Source organism: Theropithecus gelada, chromosome 5 (genome assembly GCF_003255815.1).
Source record: "Theropithecus gelada isolate Dixy chromosome 5, Tgel_1.0, whole genome shotgun sequence".
NCBI classification, from domain to species: Eukaryota; Metazoa; Chordata; class Mammalia; order Primates; family Cercopithecidae; genus Theropithecus; species Theropithecus gelada.
The window spans coordinates 181,542,664-181,564,676 of record NC_037672.1 but is presented as its reverse complement, the minus strand read 5'-3'; the positions used below and the strand labels follow the sequence as shown (position 1 = coordinate 181,564,676).

At 41.0% G+C, this 22,013-nt stretch overlaps 1 protein-coding gene across 7 annotated transcripts; it reads left to right on the top strand.

Annotated features, from left to right (window-relative positions):
- Positions 1-66: 66 nt before the first annotated feature.
- On the top strand, positions 67-21,877 carry CASP3 (caspase 3). Of its 7 annotated transcripts, none has more exons than XM_025386268.1 (8): positions 101-181; positions 909-1,037; positions 11,130-11,197; positions 14,512-14,636; positions 17,536-17,664; positions 17,993-18,168; positions 18,456-18,576; positions 20,075-21,877. In XM_025386268.1, the coding sequence occupies exons 3-8, from the start codon at positions 11,145-11,147 to the stop codon at positions 20,302-20,304; spliced, it is 834 nt and encodes a 277-aa protein (XP_025242053.1). In that variant the 5' UTR covers positions 101-181; positions 909-1,037; positions 11,130-11,144; the 3' UTR covers positions 20,305-21,877. The 7 variants fall into 7 exon arrangements, with proteins under 7 accessions (XP_025242049.1, XP_025242054.1, XP_025242053.1 ...); XM_025386266.1 differs by having other exon boundaries at positions 909-1,076; XM_025386271.1 differs by lacking the exon at positions 18,456-18,576 and adding an exon at positions 5,435-5,626 and having other exon boundaries at positions 909-1,076.
- The last annotated feature ends 136 nt before the right edge of the window (positions 21,878-22,013 follow it).

Here is a 22,013-nt window from a genome sequence, read left to right as displayed (position 1 = left end):
GGGCCTGGTTCTCCTGCGGGCGGGAGCTGGGGGACGGGCCCCAGGGAGGTGGCGCGCGGGGCCGACAGGGGCGGGCCGGGGGCGGGGCTAGCGCTGGAGCACATCTCCCGGCGGCGGGCCGCTGAAGCGGTGCAGACGCGGATCGTAGCGGGTGGCTGCTGCTGTGAGGCGGTTGTGGAAGGTGTGAGGAGGCTGTGCGGTGAGTGCCGCGCTCGCTCCGGGCGGTCAGCCCTGTCCCCGCTCCCTGCGTCCTCCCAGGCCCAGCGCCTGCCCGGGGACCTGGGCGGCGGAGCCTTTGTTTTGCCACCTCACCTGGGGCGGCGGCGAGCAGTGAAGCCCGCGGAGCGAGAGACCTGGCCCGGGGGCAGGAGTCTGGACCGGGGCCGGGGCAGCCAGGCAGCGGGTTAAGGCTTTTGATTTAGGGAGAGGGACCTGGGGGTAACCTAAGGAAAGGCCTCAGGTCATCGGAGGGGAGACCTGACCCGGGGGCGGGAGGCTGGCCTGGGGCCGGGGAGGCCAGGCAGCGGGAGGGCGGCCCGGGGGAACCGAGGCCGGGGCCGGGAGGTCGAGCACGGGGCACCGAGCTCCGAGGGCCGGAGACCCGGCGGCCGGGCCTGGGGCCGGGAGGCGGGGCCAGGCAGCGGGAGGCAGCGGCAAGCTGGAAAGCAGACGGTGCTACCGCCGGCGGAGGAGTGGCCCCGGGAAGCGGTGCGGCGAGGGCTGGGGCGGCCGGGTGCTGACTGTGAGGGACTCGCCCTCGGGGCTGATCCTTCCAACTTTGGGCGAGGCTTCGGTCTCTGCTGCCTTCCATGCCTGGGGCCTGGACTATCCCGGGTTGACTGTGTGGTTTAGCTCTTCCAGAGAGCTAGTCGCAGGGTTTAAAGTCCAATTCCTTTTCGGCCCTGCAGAGTTTCGTGAGTGCTCACAGCTCATCCCTGTGGCTGTGTCTCCGTGGCCACAGCTGATTGGCGTCGCCTTGAAATCCCAGGCCGTGAGGAGTGAGCGAGCCCTGCTCACGCTCGGCGCTGTTGTTTTCAGTGGGTGTGCCCTGCACCTGCGTCTTTCCCCCATTCTCAGTAAGTGGCACCCAAGCAGGAAACCGGAAAACATCCTTCTCGGCCCCCTCTCGCCCACCTACTTCTTTTCCCGCTTACTCACCCAAGCCTTGTCGACCTTGTAAACGTCTGCCAGATCTGTCCACGTCTCTCCATCTCCACAGCAGCCTCTTCCCTGGTCTCTCCACCTCCAGACCCGCCTGCTCCTTTGTACTCCACTTTTCACAGCACAGAGGGATCTTTATGAAATGAAAGTCTAGAAAGCTCGTCCTTTGCCCTTAGGTTAAACCCAGCACTTAATACGGCTAACAAACCCCAGCACGTGTTGGGTCCTGAGTGCCCCCACCCCTCCCTATCTTTAGCACCGATTCACTTTCTGCACAGCAATGCTGACCTTCATAGCTAGTGTCTGCCACACCTCTGCACTCCCTTTCTCCCGCCATCACATTTGATTAGAAGTAAGAGCTGCTACTTAAACTTCTGTTTTCATTAAAACAGTTCAAGGTTCAATCTTCCTATACTGTGTTCTTTCTGCAGCCAGCATTCCCTAAGAGAGATGTGTCATATCCTCTGCAGTTGCTTGTTTACTGTCTTCCCTGCTAGATTTGCAAGCAAACTCCAGGAGGGATGGACTTGGTTTATCTTGGTGTCCTTAGTGTCTTTCACCAAATGCGGGCCCTGGCACAACGCAGTGAATGCCCATCGGTTGTGTTTTTATTTTTATGCCCTATCTAGAAAAAGTAGACCTGGTTTAGGATTATTTAGCAAATAATAGTTAGAAAAGAAATGGTAGAGGTGACATGGAGTCACTGAAACCATGTAAACCTGCAAGATAGCAGAAAGAGGGCCAGGAAAGGTGGTTAGACTAGACTGTATCAAAATGGGCTCAGCCACTGTGAATGTGCGTGCTGTGGTTACATCATCTCTAAAAGTGAAATGTAAAGCTTAAATCATCTCTATCACAGCCCGATGCTTGGGCTTTGGTTTTGCTTTGCCTTTTTGTAAAAGAAGGTTTTTGAAAGTGAAAATATATTTTAGTGAATGACGAACATTTTATTGGAGTATGGCAATAAAACCTGTTCAGAGTAAGAGACATTAGACATTGTACCTAGTTAAATCAGGTTTGCTTTTGCTATCCTGAATAAAGGCCTTGCCTCTTGCCTTTTGAAGAGACTGGCATCTGATATAGGCAATTATAATGCTTCTTCACTGTTTTGCTTTCAGACCTCATTTAACACAATCTCCTACTGCTTCATCCCCCTACAAAGCAGTCTTTATTTTCATGAATGATATATTACATTGCTTCTGGTGCCTACTATTAGATGTTTAAGCTCTGCCCCAAAGATAGGAAGCACTGGTATTTGGGCCTAAAAAAAGATGTGAGAATTCTTAGATTTATATAATGTTCTTTCTCTGCATGTTTTGTTCTTACCTTCACATGTTGCCTGTAGGGCTTCTTTGCATTACAATAATGCAATCAAGCTACCTGATATGTATTGGACACCGTCTGGCATCTGCTTTGTTGAGCCACTTTTGAATGCCAGTGAGCATCGGTATAAGCCCTGCATAGAGATAGGGTTTGTCTCGTCCACTGCTTGATACACTCAGGGTCTAGTATAGTACTCTGCACACAGTTGGTGTTCAGTAAATTGTTATGGTGCAAATATCAAATGAATAAATGCTACTGAATCTGACTTTTGGCAGTTTCAGTCTTCCAGACAGTAGGGTTTCTTCAAGCGGTTTTAAACCTGAATCTGATTCTGCAAAGTAGTCATTCTTGGTGGGAGTGGTGAGCCTTTAAAGTTATGTGTAATTTTTATAAAAAAGCATTCAAGCATTCAATGGAGTAAAAGCACTCCATTTTACACTTATATAAATCATTTAGATCTGTGAAGGCTTTCCCGTTTTCTCCTTTTGTCCCTCCAAAAACACTATCCTAGGACTTCACTTGGCACAGGGAGGACAGACGTTTTGCACATGGTAAGTGCCATTCTTTCTGACTTGTGTCGTAAACTCGGAGGCTTTGAATAGTGGGGAGTGCTCTATACTGTCTTCCTGGTCACATGGCCCATGCCAGAAAAAAGGAAAGGATGGTTTGTTTGTATAGTACAATGGAACTTATTTCAATTTATTCTGTATTTGATTTTACATTCCTGTTCTCATATTTTTACCTTAATTACGTAGTAAATATTAAAAGATTGACTTCACCAGGTCCAGTGACAATAGCCAGTTTGATAATTCTTGTATGTACCCAAATGAATTCAGAGACCAGATGGGGAAAGATTTTGATAAAACCTCTAGTACATTACAACTGAAGTCTTTTCTTGTCCAAACTATTGTGAAACAGATGTTCTTTCTGTTTCATTTGCTAAATCTGGAAACGTGACTGCTTTTGGGACTTTTTCCTCTCTACAGGTAATAAATATAATCCTGATACTTTTCAAGTTGTTTGACAGAAGTGTAATCTCCCCAGAAGTCCTATTGGACAGGCTTCACTTTTCCTTTCGAGGAACGCAGAGATATAGGAAATATGTTTTAATGAGTTATACCGAATGCTGAGCATAAAACCAATTATTTTACTTTTATTATTATTATTTTTAGAAACAGAGTCTTGCTCTGTCACCCAAGCTCAAGTGCAGTGGTGCGATCGTAGCTCACTGCAGCCTCCAATTCCTACACTCAAGTGATCCTCTTGCCTCAGCCTCCTGAGTAGCTGGGACTACAGGTGTGTGCCACCATGCCAGGCTACTTGTTTTTACTTTTTTGTAGAGATGGGGTTTCTCTGGCCTCCCAAAGTGGGATCACACTGGGATTACAGGCGCGAACCATGTCTGGCCTATTTCACTTTAGAAGTAAATTGAATGCCACATGCAGAGTTTGTTAAATTTTTTTTTAAAAGAAGGAAAGAAAAAATAAAAATAAACTACCTAGTCGCATCAGAAATGCCATACTCATTTTTGCCATTTTTTCCTTCATTAGAATTCAGTGCATTGTGTTATTTTGGTATCTCTGCAGTAACTTTCTATCATGTTATTTATGTTCTTTGTCTTATTTAAAGCTTCTGAGATTATGGATTTTTGTTTCCTTCCCTGAAATTAAGTGTTATCACTCATATAGTACTAAACTGTCGACAGAATAGTGGGAGTCTTCCCTCTTTGAGTTGGGAAGATCCTAGTTTGAATCCTGGCTGTGCCACTTTAAAGTTCATTAACTTCCCTTAGCCTCAGTCACCTGGACTCTGCAGTGGGGATCCTTATTCCTCAGAGTGTCATTGGGAGGACTCACGAATAATACGCTTGTACTTTGAGTTCAGTACCCAGCCTGTCTGAGCAGTAAGAGGAACAGTCATCACACAGCGTTTTGCACACACCTCTCATGTCACATGCGGCACTGTTCTTCCTTTGGCTACTGTCTTGGTAAATCTTTACTAGTAAATGTTTCTTAAAAGCATTTACATTCATGGACATGATTCAGAAACCAACAGAGTTGTTTTTTAGATCTCATTTTGAGATTTAAAAACCGTTAGGGCAGAAACCAGATTTTATTTCTTACCTCAGAGTTTCCCTGTAGGACAGGAACCAGCAATAGCCTAATGATGGGTAACAGATGAGCTGATTAAGAATTCTAGAGATTTAAAATTTAAATTAGGATTGCCAGTTTTAGAGACTGTTTTAGAGACTGGCAATCCTAATTTAACATCTCCTTTTGAATTCCCCACCACAGGCACACTTTCACACATTCACTCTTCAATAACAGGTTGTTTCAAATTGTTAATACTTTTAGCTTAATATAGAAATTTCACTTTAGAAATTAATTTTTATTTCTCTGCCTTAATGCTGTAGATGTTGCGTTCTGCTTTACTTCATTGTTGTAATGAGTAGTTGGCTCGCCACCATGTAAATAGGGAGAACATTCCAGTTTTTTACTTGTGTAGGAAAACACAGCTTGAAGTATCTAAATATCTATTTTAGAGTGAAATAAATTTATACTGACAGTATTTTTTAGTGTTTGAAGACCTGACTGTTACAGCGTTGGTGGCAAGTGTTAAGGGATCCAGGAACTAGACAAGTGATTCTGAGACCTGAGTTCCAGGTTTCTAAGTAATATCAGTTGGGCTACTGAGAACTTTGCCATAAACATATGCGTTCAGAAATCTCCTTTCTTAGCAGCAGCATCCTGAATTGATGAAAAGAATTACATCAGCCCAGTAAGAAACAATTCATGTTAAGTCCATTGCTATGCCAGGATAAACTTTTTAAATCCCAATTATTTTTCCTGTTTATGTTTTGTCAAATAAGAATGTTCTGAAAACCTAAATTCTGTTTTCATTTAAGGCAGTGAATATGTTCCATATGATATGATTTTTTTATCCTTCTAAGATGAGATCACCTTCCTCAGAATAATTTGTACTCCGCTGGGCACTAGCTAATGGAGGTGATGTCATGCTAGGCAGCACTTTAGTGAGTCTTGTGGGAACCAAAGCTCTGCTCCCAGGAGTGTGGATTTGGTGCTTTCATGTGGAAAAAGCGGATGATGACACATAGAGAGCAAATGTGCGCGTGTCTGATGCTGTAAGGATTTCATTTACCATCATATAAATTTTTAGAAGTGTATCAAAATAAACTGATCACTGAGGCAATGTAGGTTGTTCAGATACTAATGATGAAGTTGATGAAGTGCACTGTAGTATTTGTCCCTGAGAAATCTTTATCAAATAGACAATATTTTAAATCCTGTTGTAGAAGAATTCGTTTTTTCTTTCAGTGACCAGCTCTCTTACTAAAACAAAATTATCTGTTGTGTCTAATATCAGAAATGATTAATTTATAGTTATTTGTATTGATTGGTCTCTCTGACTTTTTTAACCTTATTAACTTGATGTATAGAAAGAAAATGACTTTGAAGTTAAGTCACCTAATATTTAGAGGAGATCTTAGATTGGTCTGAGCCAAGAAGCAAATATTGTAAGTACTCTGAAAAGCTGGTCACTATTTAAAGTTTCCACTACCAGTCACAAGGAGAGAATAATTTTATCCCACAGTTTTATTGCTGGCAAAAGACACAAGTTTATTGAAAGTCAGTATCTTGGTGTGAGAATTACTAGACTGTTTGCAGAAGTGTTGAAAAGAGATCTTCAGGCCGGGCGCGGTGGCTCAAGCCTGTAATCCCAGCACTTTGGGAGGCCGAGACGGGCGGATCACGAGGTCAGGAGATCGAGACCTTCCTGGTGAACACAGTGAAACCCCCTCTCTACTAAAACTACAAAAAACAAGCCGGGCGAGGTGGCAGGCGCCTGTAGTCCCAGCTACTCGGGAGGCTGAGGCAGGAGAATGGCGGGAACCCGGGAGGCGGAGCTTGCAGTGAGCTGAGATCCGGCCACTGCACTCCAGCCTGGGCGACAGAGCAAGACTCCGTCTCAAAAAAAAAAAAAAAAAAAGAAAAGAAAAGAGATCTTCAGAGCCTTGGTTGTCTGTAAGCTGGTCCACATTCGGGGGTTCCTGAGCACAGACTGTGAGCCCTGCATTTCGCAAATGCATTCAGAGAGCCAATCTGAGGCAGACTGGGGGCTAGAAAGGATACTGCCAGGAGCTCCAAGCTCAGCTTCAGAAGTTAAATTAGACTTCATTTTTCAGAGCAGTTTTAGGTTCAAACCAAAACTGAGAAGAACGTACAGAGATATCCTATATCCCTCCTGCCCACCCCCCGCCTACATGCGTAGTCTCCCCCATTATCAACATCCTGCACCAGTGTGTACACTGACACACACTGACGGGTCATCATCACCCACACTCCATTGTTCACAATCAGGTTCACTCTTGGTGGTGTTTGTCCTGTGTGTTTGGACAATTTTACAAGGACGTGTATCCACCATTATAGTGTCACACAGAGTAGTTTCACTGCCTTAAAAATTCTCTGTGCTAGCCGGGCACAGTGGCTCAAGCCTGTAATCCCAGCACTTTGGGAGGCTGAGGCGGGCGGATCACAAGGTCAGGAGTTCGAGACCAGCCTGGCCAACATGGTGAAATCCATCTCTACTAAAAATACAAAAATTAGCCAGGCATGGTGGCATACGACTGTAATCCCAGTTACTTGGGAGACTGAGGCAGGAGAATCACTTGAAACCTGAAGGCGGAGGTTGCAGTGAGCCAAGACCGTGCCACTGCACTCCAGCCTGGGCAACAAGAGCAAAATTCGATCTCAAAAAAAAACCAAAAATTATCTGTGCTGTCTCCCTCCCTCCTAGCCACTGACAACCACTGGTCTTTTTACTGTCTCCGTAGTTTTGCCTTTTCCAGATTGTCAGATAGTTGGACTCATGCAGTATATATGGACTTTTCCAACTGGCTTCTTTCACTTAGTAATAATGCATTTAAAGTATCCTACATGTCTTCATGGCTTGCTGGCTCATTTCTTTTTAGCGCTGAATAATATTCTGTTCTCTGGATATACCATAGTTTGTTTATTCATTCACCTACTGAAGGACATCTTAGTTGCTTCTAGTTTTGACAGTTATGAATAAAACTGCTATAAACATCTGTGTGCAGGCTTGTGTGAACATAAGTTTTCAGCTCCTTTGGGTAAAAACCAAAGAGTGCGTATTTACCATATGGCTGGATCATATGGTAAGAGTACGTTTAGTTTTGTAGGAAACTGCCAAACTGTCTTCCAAGTTGGCTGTACCATTTTGCATTTCCACGAGCACTGACTGAGCATCCCTGTTGCTCCACATCCTCGCCAGCATTTGGTGTTCGTGGTGTTCTGGATTTTGACCATTCTGCTAGGGGTGTGGCGATATCTCAATGTTGCTTTAATTCGCATTGCCCATTATGTGCAATCTGTGTATCTTTGATGAGGCCCACTGGATTTTCACTTTAGATTTTCTATAGATTGGCCATAAAGTCTTGAAACAAACCTATTTTCTCATGGATTATAATGCAATATCAGTAAACTATTATGTGTTCACCTGTGTTTCCAGACTTATTAGCTACCCTGTACTGTTCTCTCAGTTAATCAAGTCAACCACAATTTGTTTCTCAACCGCAGGTGGCTAATGATTTTGTCTGTGGTCTGTCCGCTTTGAATTGAAGTGCATGGGACAAGTTGGTCTCTGTGATATTTATGGTTCAAGGAAGTTTGTGATTTCCTGCTACCTAATACATGTTTATTGTACATATAAAAGAAAAAAAGAAAGGCAGATAGACGGGAACATGGTACTGAGCATGATAGAGGCAAGGAAGGGTGGCTACTTTGATAGGAGAATACCCTTATTTTTGTCACTCTTGAAACAGGGCCAAGAGTTGAAATTGGCTAGAACAATCCTGACCTTTGTTGATATTATTTTATAGAATAATATTTGTTGCTATTTTCTCACTTAAAAAATGCAGATGTTATAGAAAAAAAGTAGAAGATCTAGAGGAATGTTAGGAGTAAGTAGTTGTCAGTAATGCCATCACCCAGACAGCCACTATTAATAAATATGTTAATATGTAGTATGTACTGAGTGACGAATGGCAGGTCACGTAGTAGCTGTCTTGGTTATCAGATCAACTGTCGTGGTATGGCAGTGCTTATGTTCACATAATCCTTATTAGTTTTTGTTGTTAATCCCTTTCTTCACCCAATTTATAAACTAAACTTTTTCATAGGTCTGTATGTATAGGAAAAAACATGCTGCATGTAGGGTTCAGTACTGTATTTGGTTTCAAGCATCTACTGGGGGACTTGGGAGGTACCTCCCGCCCCTGCCCCGCAGGTATACTACTGTATAATTATTCTTCTATCTAAAGTAAGAACTTCTGGAAGATAGGAACTTTGTCTTGTCTTCCACTCTTCCTATTTCCCAGGATGATATCTGGCATAAAGTATTTGTTGACTGACAAACTAAAAGATGATTTATCCCAATTACACTCACATCTTCCCTTGGTTTTCCAGAAAGCCTACAGGAGGTAAGACGGTAGAAAAGCAAAGGCTTCGTCGAAATGCAGAGCATAGACTGGCTCTTGGAGAAGGTCAAACATCCCCGTCTCCTGTGTTTAAATTGAGATGGTGGCGCTGGCTCTCCTCTGTATTATTAACGCACCTTTCCCCACTAGGGGTGCACACAAAACTGGGAGAGAGGGGAGGAAGGAGCTTAGCTTTGTCTTAATAGAAGGGAAGAAATTACGTTTTCCAAGAGACCTTGAAATTGGGGACCTTGGTAATGAGTTTCGGTTTGGAAAGATAAAGTTCTGGGATGGATTCCAACAATGTAACTGTACTCAGTGCCACTGAACTGTACACTTAAAAATGGTAAATTTTGTGTCTATTTTACCACAGTTTTAAAGATTAAAATTTTAAAAGTGGGGAAGTTACCTAGGACTTTCTAGAAGGATGTTTGTGGGTTAGCAATTCCTGTTATAGGATTGTGTATTATTTTGGTTTTTTTTTTTTTTTTTTTTTTTTTTTGAGACGGAGTCTTACTGTGTCGCCCAGGCTGGAGTGCAGTGGCCGGATCTCAGCTCACTGCAAGCTCCGCCTCCCGGGTTCACGCCATTCTCCTGCCTCAGCCTCCCAAGTAGCTGGGACTACAGGCGCCGCCACCTCACCCGGCTAGTTTTTTGTATTTTTTAGTAGAGACGGGGTTTCACCGTGTTAGCCAGGATGGTCTCGATCTCCTGACCTCATGATCCGCCCGTCTCGGCCTCCCAAAGTGCTGGGATTACAGGCTTGAGCCACCGCGCCCGGCTATTTTGGTATTTCTGATTGTATCGTAGGAGTGAGGTTAAAGTTGTATTTTGACTGGAATTTTTGACATTGTCAGGGTTTCTAGAACCTGGAGAAGGTCATTCAGTATTTTTTGTTCTTGTTTTTTGTTTTGCCTTTGGTCTTGTTTTCCTCTATTTAGGGAGGTGGATTGCCATGGGAAGTACCTTTGCTTCTGAAAACCCAGAGAATGCCTGGTAGAACCGCAGAAAAGTAGTAAGGAGCTGGCTTCTTCAGAGGCGGCATAGCAGAGTGGGAAGAGGACCCTGTCACTTAGCTTGTGACTGTCGACAAAGTCACTTAACCGCCAGAAATTGGGTTTTCTGACTTTTAGAATTTTGAAAAGATTAAAAATGAGTGCCTTGCAGAGCATCTGGTGTATATTAAGAGCTCAATAAGTGATAGTTGCTTTGCTTATAAGAACAGATTCACCTTGTGAGATACAATTGTGTGATGGAAGAATGAAAGCAGAAACTGTAGTTTTTACTTTTACATTTCGTGAGCCATTTTACTACCCTAAATGAGACGTTGGGTTTCCAAAACCCAGTTTAAAAATAAAGACTAGGCCAGGTCCAGTGGCTCTTGCCTGTAATCCCAGCACTTTAGGAGGCCTAGGTGGGCAGATCGCTTTGATCCCAGGAGTTGGAGACCAGCCTGGGCAATGCAACAAGACCCTATGTCTACAAAAAGTACAAAAATTAGCCAGACACGGTGGTGCACGCCTGTAGTCCCAGCTACTCGGGAGGCGGAGGCGGGAGGATTTGAGTCCAGGAGGTCGAAGCTGCAGTGAGCCGTGATTGCGCTGCTGCCCTCCAGCCTGGGTGACAGAGTGAGACCCTGCCTCAAAAGAAAAAAAAAAAAAATTAGTGGAGATTTGAAACATCTTGATACTTTATCTTGGGAATCTAAGCATTGTAGAATTGTGTTATGTGAGTTATACCATTGTGGTGGGAAGTGTTTGATTTTTGTTTTAACTGTGTTGAGTTGCAGTTTTAGAAATGACCCGTTGTGTTGTCTTACAAAAGAAATAAACTGTAATTTATATCTTAATCTTATGAGGGCATGTAAATATAAAAAATCGAGCTATATACTATCTATATGCTTTATGTAATTCACTATATATAATTCATAGCTCAGTTAAAAAGAGAGAGAGGCTAAATTGTATGTACCATTGCTAAGAAATCATTATCCCCAAAACTGACTCACATACACCTTTAACAGTAGAGGTGGAACTGAGGCATTAATTTGGAAAAATAATCACTGGGATAATTAATATAATGCAGTGGTTTTATGACTGATTTTTTATTAACTTCTATTTTCTTTGTATTCTAGTTAATAAAGGTATCCATGGAGAACACTGAAAACTCAGTGGATTCAAAATCCATTAAAAGTTTGGAACCGTGAGTATTTAAATGGAATTCTTTATAATCAGAGAAAGATGGGGATGTGTAATACAGCAAACCTCGAGGAGTGGGAAAAGCAGAAAGAGAGTGGTCTCTCTTTCAGGCCAGAGAGACCAAGCTGACTTCCTACCTCAGACAGCTGTGTGGCTTTGCGTAAACTAACCTCTTCTCTGAACCTCGTCTTTAACATGGAGCCAAAGCTTTTACAGAACTGAAGGGAAGATGAAAGGAAAGGCCTAGTAGGGTGTGAGACCCATAGTTGGAAACCTAGTCCTGGAACCAAAAGGACACTACAGGAGAGGCAGGACTCCCAAGCCCAGGTGCTTTCTACCCTCCTGAATCACTCTATAGGATTAGAGGGTTTGGGTTTGGGAGGAGTTTTTTGACGTCTTGTTTATGAGTTTTTATGACTAAAATGCAATGCCGATTTGCAGTCCAGGAAGGAATTACCTAGTTATGGATGAATTTTACCCTTTTTTTTCCCCGTGTCTTTTTGGAATATTCTGCTTACTAATGCTTCCAATAACTAGCAGATGGAAAAAGGGAAAAGATAAAACTCAAATTCGCTTTTTAATTCATGTCTGTTATTATTTATTTGGAATCTCTTGTAATACTTTAAATTCTGAAAGTTTATTTCTGAAACCCAGTATTATTATTCTCGGCTGCCCTGGAAATTACAAACTAATTTATTACTAAACAATACAATGACAGAAATACTATTAAGTTACCAGCAAAGATTTCACAATTTTTGTTTAGCAAAGGGATTTTTCTAGAAAGTAAGCTTTTGAAATGCAGTCCTATTTTAGAGAGTTGTTGTTGTTATTTAAATCATTTTAGCCAGTGTAGTGGTTTGCTCCTGTAATCCCAGCTACTTGGGAGCTGTGGCAGGAGGATCACTTTAGGTGGAGAGTTCGAAACCAGCCTGGGCAACATTATGAGACCCTGTCTCTACAAAAAACAAAAACAATTAGTCCACCGTGGTGTGTGTGCTTGTAGTCAGTCTTAGCTACACGCCAGAGGTTGCAGTGAACTATAATTGCACCACTGCACCCTAGCCTGGGCAACAGAGTAAGACCCCATCTCTTTTAAAAAAATCCTTTGAAAGTGATTTACACATTTTCCTACTACTTTTTTTCTTTCTTTCTTTTTTGAGACAGGGTCTTGCTCTGTCACCCAGGCTGGAGTGCAGTGATGTAATTATGGCTCACTGTCCTCCTGAGCTCCAGTAATCCTCCCGAGTAGCTAGGACTACAGACATGTGCCACCATGCCTGGTTATTTTTGTTTTTTGTCTTTGTAGAGATGGGGGTCTTGCTGTGTCTCCCAGGCTAGTCTCCAATTCCTGGCCTCAAGGGATCCTCCTGCCTCGGCCTCCCAAAGTACTGGGATTACAGGCGTGAACCACCCTGCCTGGCCCTACCTTTTCATGTCATACAGAACACCACTTCAATAACAAGTTGTACGGGAGCCCCAGACAGGTTTAGGGTTGTTTTGATCCTGTGATAAGTTGCCCTCACATTCCCGGCTTTCACAGCCTCTGCCTTTTGTTAGGAGTATCCCCTCTTGGACTAGCTATCATATGCTTGTAAAGTACCTACCTCCTTAGGAGGCAGCCAGAGCAAGTGGGGAATAGGTGTTGGGAGCTGGGAATTATAGTTCTGTGATCCATTATCTGTATGACTCAAAGGTCAAGTCACGCTTTTAGGATTTAAATTTAATCTGTAAATGTGAAGCTCTTCACTTCTAATTAAAAATAATAACTGCTTTCTGACCTTGACTCCTTTAATTTACTACATTTAATCTTTTTCCAACGGTATTTTTGGAATTGTGTATAATGTGAGTGCATGAGTATATGGACTGTAGGTGTTAGTGTTTGGCAGTTCCTAGACCTATTTTTTCCTGACTTTTAGTCTAGATCTGGGATCAAGCTTGACGCCTGTTTTTATCAAATTTCTTTGGAATATAGGCACACCCATTCCCTGACATGTTGTCCTAAGCCTGTTTCACCAGAATTAAGTAGCTATGGCTGGGCGCCTTGGCTCACAACTGTAATCCCAGCACTTTGGGAGGCCAAGGCAGGAGGATCACTTGAGGCCAGGAGTTCAAGATTAGCCTGGGCAACATGGCGAGATCCTGTCTCTACAAAAAAATACAGAAATTAGCTGGGCATTGTGGGGCATGCCTGTCTGTAGTTGAAGCTACTCAGACGGCTGAGGAAGGAGGATCACTGGAGCCCAGGAGTTCAAAGCTGCAGTGAACTATGATGGCACCACTGCACTCCAGCTTGGGTGACAGAGTAAAACCATGTTTCAAAAAAAAAAAATAGAATTGAGTAGCTGTAACAGAGACCAGATGGCCACAAGCCTAGAACACTTAAGATTTAGCCCATTAAAAAAAAAGTGTACTGACCCCTAATCTAGATAGCAGAGATTTTTTTAGATAAGTGACTTCCAGACAGATATTTTCAATTATTTTCAATAATGCTTTTATATATTCATGAATTACTAATTTGTTAAGCTCATGGGGTTTAAGGAATAATTTATGAATTGTGATAAATATTGTGTTTTGAGTTATATTTGCATTTTGTTGATTTCCCATCATTTCAGGGTAATTTTTAAGATTTTTACTTTTACCTCAAAGGATAAAATATTTCACAAAGTTAATAAGTAATTTTTAAATTATAAAGGTATTTGATGGAATTTAGAGGAAAATGTAAAACATGGAAGTTAAAAGCCTGAACTCGGCTGGGCACGGTGGCTCATGCCTGTAATCCCAACACTTTGGGAGGCCGAGGTGGGTGGATCATGAGGTCAGGAGATCGAGACCATCCTGGCTAACAAGCTGAAACCCCCGTCTCTACTAAAAATACAAAAATTAGCCAGGTGTGGTGGCGGGCACCTGTAGTTCCAGCTACTCGGAAGGCTGAGGCAGGAGAATGGCGTGAACCCTGGAAACGGAGCTTGCAATGAGCCGAGATTGCACCACTGCACTCCAGCCTGGGCAACAGAGTGAGACTTAATCTCAAAAAAAAAAAAAAGAAAAAGCCTGAACTTTGAAGTCCAACAGATACTTTCCTTCCTTCTTGGCTGTAACACAATATTTGCATAACCTTTAGCGCATTTCTTAGCCTCATGTCAGGTCATTTTCTCATCTGTATAATTGTTGATGTGAAATTGAAATGAAGACAACCAGCCTGTTTTATAACATTCAACAAGTGTTAACTGTTACTGTGAGTTATAAAAATTGCACTAATGTAAACAGAAAGCGTGGTCATTTCTACCTTTATGAAGTTATTATTTGATTTCTAAACAGAAAAATCATACATGGAAGCAAATCAGTGGACTCTGGAATATCCCTGGACAACAGTTATAAAATGGATTATCCTGAGATGGGTTTATGTATAATAATTAATAATAAGAATTTTCATAAAAGCACTGGTATGTATCTTACATAATTTTTAATCCTTTTCAAATATTTGCACCATTTACATTTGATACTAAAAGGAGTATTATTGAGGTATGATTGGTCAGTAAACTGTGACACAGACTAGTTGTGAAGTAGAGATTGGGCAGGACCTACAGGTCCTGTGATACATGTGAATGCTTCCTCTTCTGCTCAACGTCACAGCCTCCTTTTCCATCAGCTGGCCTCCTATCTGTATGCTTGGCTGCTTCTGCCCTGACTTCTCTGTAGTCCTTGCTGCTTTTTCTTCTTTCTACTCCCTCTTTGAACCCATAAGGTTCTCAAAAAACAGTTAAGTGGTAGTATTTATTTTTTTCCCCAGAAACTGCAAGACATATCACAAGCATTGCCTTATTTAATTTTATGACAACCTGGAAAGTAATGATGAAATTCTGAAAGGTTAAAAACCTTGCACAGTCACACAGTATGGCGGCAGAGCTAGGTCTATGTGGCTCCAAAGCCCAAAATCTAAATCCGTCTTCTGTTCTGCTTCACTTCCTCGTATCTTCATGTGCTCTGTTGCCTGTCTTTCCTTACCCTACGAAGCTCCCCATCTTAGAGAGACCTTTCTTTTACTCTGCTCCTTTTAATTCCTTTGATATTTTATCTCCTTCCCTTCTTCCTTATATTGTGAATACATGCAGTTTAAGCCTGTACTCTTCACTTGTTTCTGTTCCTTCTTGAGTCTTTTTCTATTTTCTGTCTCTACTGCTGAAACTGCTCGCATTAAACTTACCGTGGCCTTGTCACCAGATTCCCCTCTTGACTTCTGTACTAGGTACAACTTGAATGTAGTACTACATTTGAGAATTGTTTTCAGAAATATAGATAATAAAATCCTTCACAGTGCCAGAAAAGCTAATTAATATTTGGTGTATTGATATTTTTTTCTTGACAGTTCTTTTTAAAGCTTGCTTTTATTCATAACATGTAAGCAATGTTGTATTCTGCTTGTTTCGCTTAAAGTAATAGCATTTTTCATATGGCTGCATAATTTTCATATCTGTTATCGTGATTATATAATACTGCATCCCCCAAAATACCATTCACTTAATTTCAAAAATTTACTGTATGAATGAACATTATGGCTGTTTCCCTTTTAAATTGATGCTGTGATAGTTCTTTGAATTGGCATATTAATCATATTAGAGTTAATTTTTAATTAGAGAAGCTATAGTAGATCTAATGTGGGCCAGTACCTATCAGAGTGGTAGTGGAAAGGGAAGGAAGATCACACTGGGAAGATAGCAGGGTTTGTGTCAGATTAGTTATAAGGAGTGAGGAGAGAATAGTTGAAAATGGAGCTCTAAATGGCACCACTTTTATTGCTTTTGGCTATAAGTTGAGATGCCACCTTCGACCATTAACACAGCACCTTGTTTACTTTTGCTTTATGCATATTTGGAAATTTACTTCCAGATATTCTGCCTCACATTTCTAGTTTTAGGATACCTTCTTCCTATAGAATTTTGCACTGTTGGCTCTATTGTTTAAAAAACCAAAAACAAGTATATCATTCCACTACCACCAGCACCTCCCCCACATATTTAGACCAGCAGTCTGGGTTTTGCCCTCAGTGAGCTCCTTTCCTACTTTGCAATGTAAAAGTTGGGTTCTCATGAGATCTCTGGCAGGCTGGTGTTGGGCCAGCTGCCGTGGCTCACCCCTCTAATCCCTCTAATCCCAACACTTTGGGAGGCCAAGGCAGGAGGATCCTTGAGCACCAAAGTTCAAGATCAATCTGGCAACATAGGGAAATCCCATCTGTACAAAATAGAAAAAAAGGTAGCAGGATGTGGTGGTGTGCACCCATAGTCCCAGCCACTCAGGAGGCTGAGGTGGGAAGATAGCTTGAATCTGGGAGGTTGAGGCTGCAGTAAGCTGTGGTTGCTGTACTCTAGCCTGGGCCGCAGAGTGAGATCCTGTCTAAAAAATAAATAAAATAAAAAATAAAAAGGCAGCCAATACAGCACCAGAAGCCAGTGACCTTGTCACACAGCTGAGATAATCAACAACGTTTTGGAGATATGTGTAGACTTTTTGTATTTAGTCTTCATACCATCAAATTCACTCAATTCTGAGGGGTGTTTCCCACCGAGGTTTAGCATTTTGAAATCTGAGTGCATCATGCAGTCCATCTGTACATTAATGTAGAAGGTTCTCTAGTGGAGTGGTAGAAAGCCCAGGAGCCCTGGCTACAGGCCCAGCATAGCTTTGTCACTTTAGACTGATTTGTTAACCCTAGTACATGTCCCACATCTGCACAAGTGAAGCTAGTAATAATACAACTCTCATGGTGATTGGAAGGATAGAGATTACCCGTAGCAGAATACCTGATGAACCGCAATAGTGTCTGGGGGTTTTCCTTGAAGACACTATAAATGTTGTAATGCTATCTTAAAATTGTTGGGAAGTTAGAATCAGAGACATGCAGTTCCTCTGAGTATAACAGATGTGTGTGTGTATTATAGGATCATATTGTTTTCTAGTTTTATTTTTTTTTTAATATGATGATTTTCCCATGGCAACATTTTATCTGTGAAAATGACAACATAGTATATCCCATTATATAAGTGAGTGTAACTTGTCTAACCAAGCCCCTAGTGTTAGACATTTGTTTCTGTTTTTCACCTGCCTAAACAGCTGTGAAAGATCATTTTGGCTATAACACTGATAAGCTTATATTATAAAATATCTTATAAGCTACAAAGTTGAAGAGATTTTGTGTCACCAAACTCAAAGTAGTTAGAGTTCTCTTACCATTTAAAAGGAAGAATTTATTGTGGACTTTTGAATTGCTAGGTAGTTAATTTCATTTCAAAGTAGTTATTCTTTGCTTTCAATACAATTGAAAGTAATTCTTTCTGTTCCAAGGAATGGCATCTCGGTCTGGTACAGATGTTGATGCAGCAAACCTCAGGGAAACATTCATAAACTTGAAATATGAAGTCAGGAATAAAAACGATCTTACACGTGAAGAAATTGTGGAATTGATGCGTAATGGTAAGAAGAAACAATTAGAAGAGTGAACTTCATTGTACAATTTTATATTATGGTCTAGCAATAATTACGTGTATAATAAAATATGAGAATTGTGGAATTATACTGTACATAACCCTAATCTTACATGCTTTACTAAGAAGTTAAAAAAGAGTTATTTATGCCAACTTCATAAAATGGTTTGAGATGTGTTGCTGTGCCCCAGGTTAGATTAAGATGATCTCTCAGTTTTATTCTCAGTTTCTTCATCATGTTCCCATGAAGTATATCTGAAGTTGTTGAATAAAGTCATGGATTTTTGTTTTTCCTTTATTTGCAAATGTCTTTCCAGTTTCTAAAGAAGATCACAGCAAAAGGAGCAGTTTTGTTTGTGTGCTTCTGAGCCATGGTGAAGAAGGAATAATTTTTGGAACAAATGGACCTCTTGACCTGAAAAAAATTACAAGCTTTTTCAGAGGGGATTGTTGTAGAAGTCTAACTGGAAAACCCAAACTTTTCATTATTCAGGTAATGTATAACTGAGTGATTTGGTTGTTGACGATTAAGCAGGGGTTACTTTTCTCAATTGGAAATTATCCAAAGGATTTGTGGTTTTTTTCCTGAAGTTAATGAACTATTGTTATTTTTCATTTATTTAAACTACCACTTAAAAGATACAGAGTAAATTTTAATTTTATACTTATATCAAAAAGGCTCAGCATAATTAACATCCATTTTTACATAACGTTTTTAGGAATAAGTTACATGTTCACACACAAATTTTTATAAATAAATATTTATTTTCTAACACCCAGGCCTGCCGTGGCACAGAACTGGACTGTGGCATTGAGACAGACAGTGGTGTTGAGGATGACATGGCGTGTCATAAAATCCCAGTGGAGGCCGACTTCTTGTATGCATACTCCACAGCACCTGGTGAGAAAGTTACACATAATGAATGTTACATGTGGATTTTAAATGAATTACACTGTGACTAATCAGAATTATACAATGAAGAGTGTGTTTCAGAGACTGTCAAGATTTTGATATCCCTAAAGATATCAAAACTTGTTTATATTTTAGGGAACCTTCATCAAAGAGAAGTCTCAGAAAGTTATCTTTAGCCAAAAGTTTGGCTAGAAAATATGCATACATAGTCAGGCACGGTGACTCACGCCTGTAATCCTAGTGCTTTGGGAGGCCAAGGCAGGCAGATCACTTGAGGTCAGGAGTTCACAACCAGCCTGGCCAACATGGTGAAACCTCGTCGCTACTAAAAATACAAAAAAATTAGCTGGATGTGGTGGCACATGCCTGTAATCTCAGCTACTTGGGAGGCTGAGGCAGAAGAATTGCTTGAACCTGGGAGGCAAAGGTTGCAGTGAGCCGAGATTGCACCACTGCACTCCAGCCTGGGCGACAGAGCGAGACTCCGTCTCAAAAAAAGAAAAAAAAATATGCATACATAGAGTAGACTAGCACGATGTCATTCATTGGACTTATGTGGCAACAGAGGCCAAGTCAGAGCTTCCGCTGCATCTTATAAAAGAAGAGAGGTGTGTGTCTCAGGAATTATTTGAAAGGTAGTAAATAAAAAAGATAAACATGACTAGTATACAAGAGGATAGATGTGGAGTGGGAGAAAATAAAGAAGGTAAAAAATGATACATGAATATGCCGTTAACCTCCACTTTTTTACAGTTCTGCTGCACATCGTCTAAATAAATATTTGTTGATTATACCACTATTTACTTACACAACTAACTCAGGGTGTCAGAGTTTGGAAACTTAAAGTAAATGTACTCTTAAGCAGTGTGGCATTTTAAAATATGCTCAATATGGTTTATTTTATCCTCTAGGCATCTTTCCAAGCAAAGTACCTCTAAGTTAAAAGCAATGGGTCTAACATTTAACCTAGAAAACAAAGTATGATAAATACACTATTTTCCCTTTTTAGAGCTTTTGAATACTCGGTAGTGTGTTTATTATACTTTATTCAGATGCTCTGTAGACAAGCAGGACACTCAAAGCAATGTATTTCTAGACTAAGTCAGTATTAAAATAAGGTGAAATCTGATTGGAACACTGTGCTACTTAAAATGATCCTTTTTATACATCTTTACTTTTGCATCTTCTGTGTGTTTGCTGTTCTTGCCTATTGAAAGGGGAGTCCAAATAGTAAAACTTTGAATAATTCAGTGTTCGTGAAGCTGGTCCCGGCCCCTGTCTTTGCTGAAAGCAGGGGGTGTACGCATAGCACACATTCTTCCTTCTTCAGCATCATTTCTTCTGAAACCAAAGGTGTCTTTTTTTTTTCTTTGGCTAATAAGACTTGTGGGTTTATGCTTATTCTTGCCTTTATGACTACATAATAATTTATAGAATCAACTAAAATCAGCTATCCATGGTATTTTCGTTGTATTTTGCCTTTTAGGTTATTATTCTTGGCGAAATTCAAAGGATGGCTCCTGGTTCATCCAGTCGCTTTGTGCCATGCTGAAACAGTACGCCGACAAGCTTGAATTTATGCACATTCTTACCCGGGTTAACCGAAAGGTGGCAACAGAATTTGAGTCCTTTTCCCTTGATGCTACTTTTCATGCAAAGAAACAGATTCCATGTATTGTTTCCATGCTCACAAAAGAACTGTATTTTTATCACTAAAGAAATGGTTGGTTGGTGGTTTTTTTCAGTTTGTATGCCAAGTGAGAAGACGGTATATTTGGTACTTATTTCCCTCTCATTTTGACCTAGTCTCATACTGCAGAGGGTACTTTAAGTCATACTCCTTCCATCAGGTGGAACCACTGTGAAGCTACCTCAAACTTACAGCCAGGTAGTTGCAATTGAATTAAATTAGGAATAAATAAAAATGGATACTGGTGCAGTCATTATGAGAGGCAGTGATTGTTAATTTACAGCTTTCATGATTAGCAAGTTGCAGTGATGCTGTGCTATGAATTTTCAAGTAATCGTGAAAAAGTTAAACATTGAAGTAATGAATTTTTATGATATTCCCCCCACTTAAGACTGTGTATTCTAGTTTTGTCAAACTATAGAAATGATGATGTGGAAGAACTTAGGCATCTATGGGCATGGTCAAAGGCTCAAACCTTTTGTTTAGTATTGATATACAAAGGTGACCTAACTGCATTTTTAGACCATTTATCTGGGATTATGGTTTTGTGATGTCTGTCCTGAACACTTTTGTTGTAAAAAAAAAAATAATAATAATAATGTTTAATATTAAGAAAGAAATTAAGTATTTTATGTGAGAGGAAGTGTGAACAAACTTGACTCTTTAAGACTAAAACATAACATTCCTAGAGGGTGGAGTTTTAACTGTAAGGTGCTACAGTGCAGCTGATCTACCAGCAAAAATGCCTTCTGATTTGTCCCTATGCAGATCAGGTGAGCTTCACATACCAGCAGTCTATCTGAAGAGCTGTGATATAAAAAGCCCAAACTGTTGATTATTAGCCAGGTAATGTGAGTAAATTCTATAGGGACATATGAAAATACAACTTAAATAATAAAAAATGGAATATAAGGAAAGCAATAAATGGATGGGCTGAGCTGCCTCTAACTTGCGAGCAGATGGTTTGATCTTGAGCAGAGACAGGACTCGGCCTGTTCCGTGAAGGCAGAGCCATGGAGCATGGTTTCAGGAAGGGCCTGTAGCCCGCTTCTCCATACACACTGGTGTGTGTAGACGATGCCGTCAGGGCACCATTGCCAAGTAAGAAAGTGAAGCAAATCAGAAACTTGTGAAGTGGAAATGTTCTAAATGTGGTGAGTTACAATAAAAAATCATAGTACTCTTTGTAGCACAATTCTTAAGCATGTTATTTTCTGTTGAAGTTTACAATCAAAGGAAAATAGTATATTTTATACTGTTTACTGAAAGAAAAAGACCACATAGGACTCTAGATGGTATCCAGCCACAGGCCAGAGCTGAGCACCCAGCCTGGGAGGCAAGCTCCAGGCCTCACAGGTGCTGAGCCGTCACTCACCAAGTCTCACTGGCTTCCAGTCTGACATTTCACGGGAGATTTCTTGTTGCTCAAAAAATGAACTCGCATTTGTCAATGACTGTTTTTCTTACTAGATCTGTAACTTTTCTAAATACACATAGCATGTAATGGTATCTCATTAAAGTGTGTTCCTGTGTGACAATTTTGTACAAATTTGTTATTTTCCATTTTTATTTCAAAATACACATTCAAACTTAAAATTACCAATGTGTTTGAGTTTTTTGTTGCTGTTGTTTTTGATGTTGTGCTACTAATTGGAAGTTAACATGTTTTTAATCAGAAGCATGATTTGGAAGAGTCAAAGAGGAAGCACCAGAACTCTAGCCTAGTTTTTGAGGT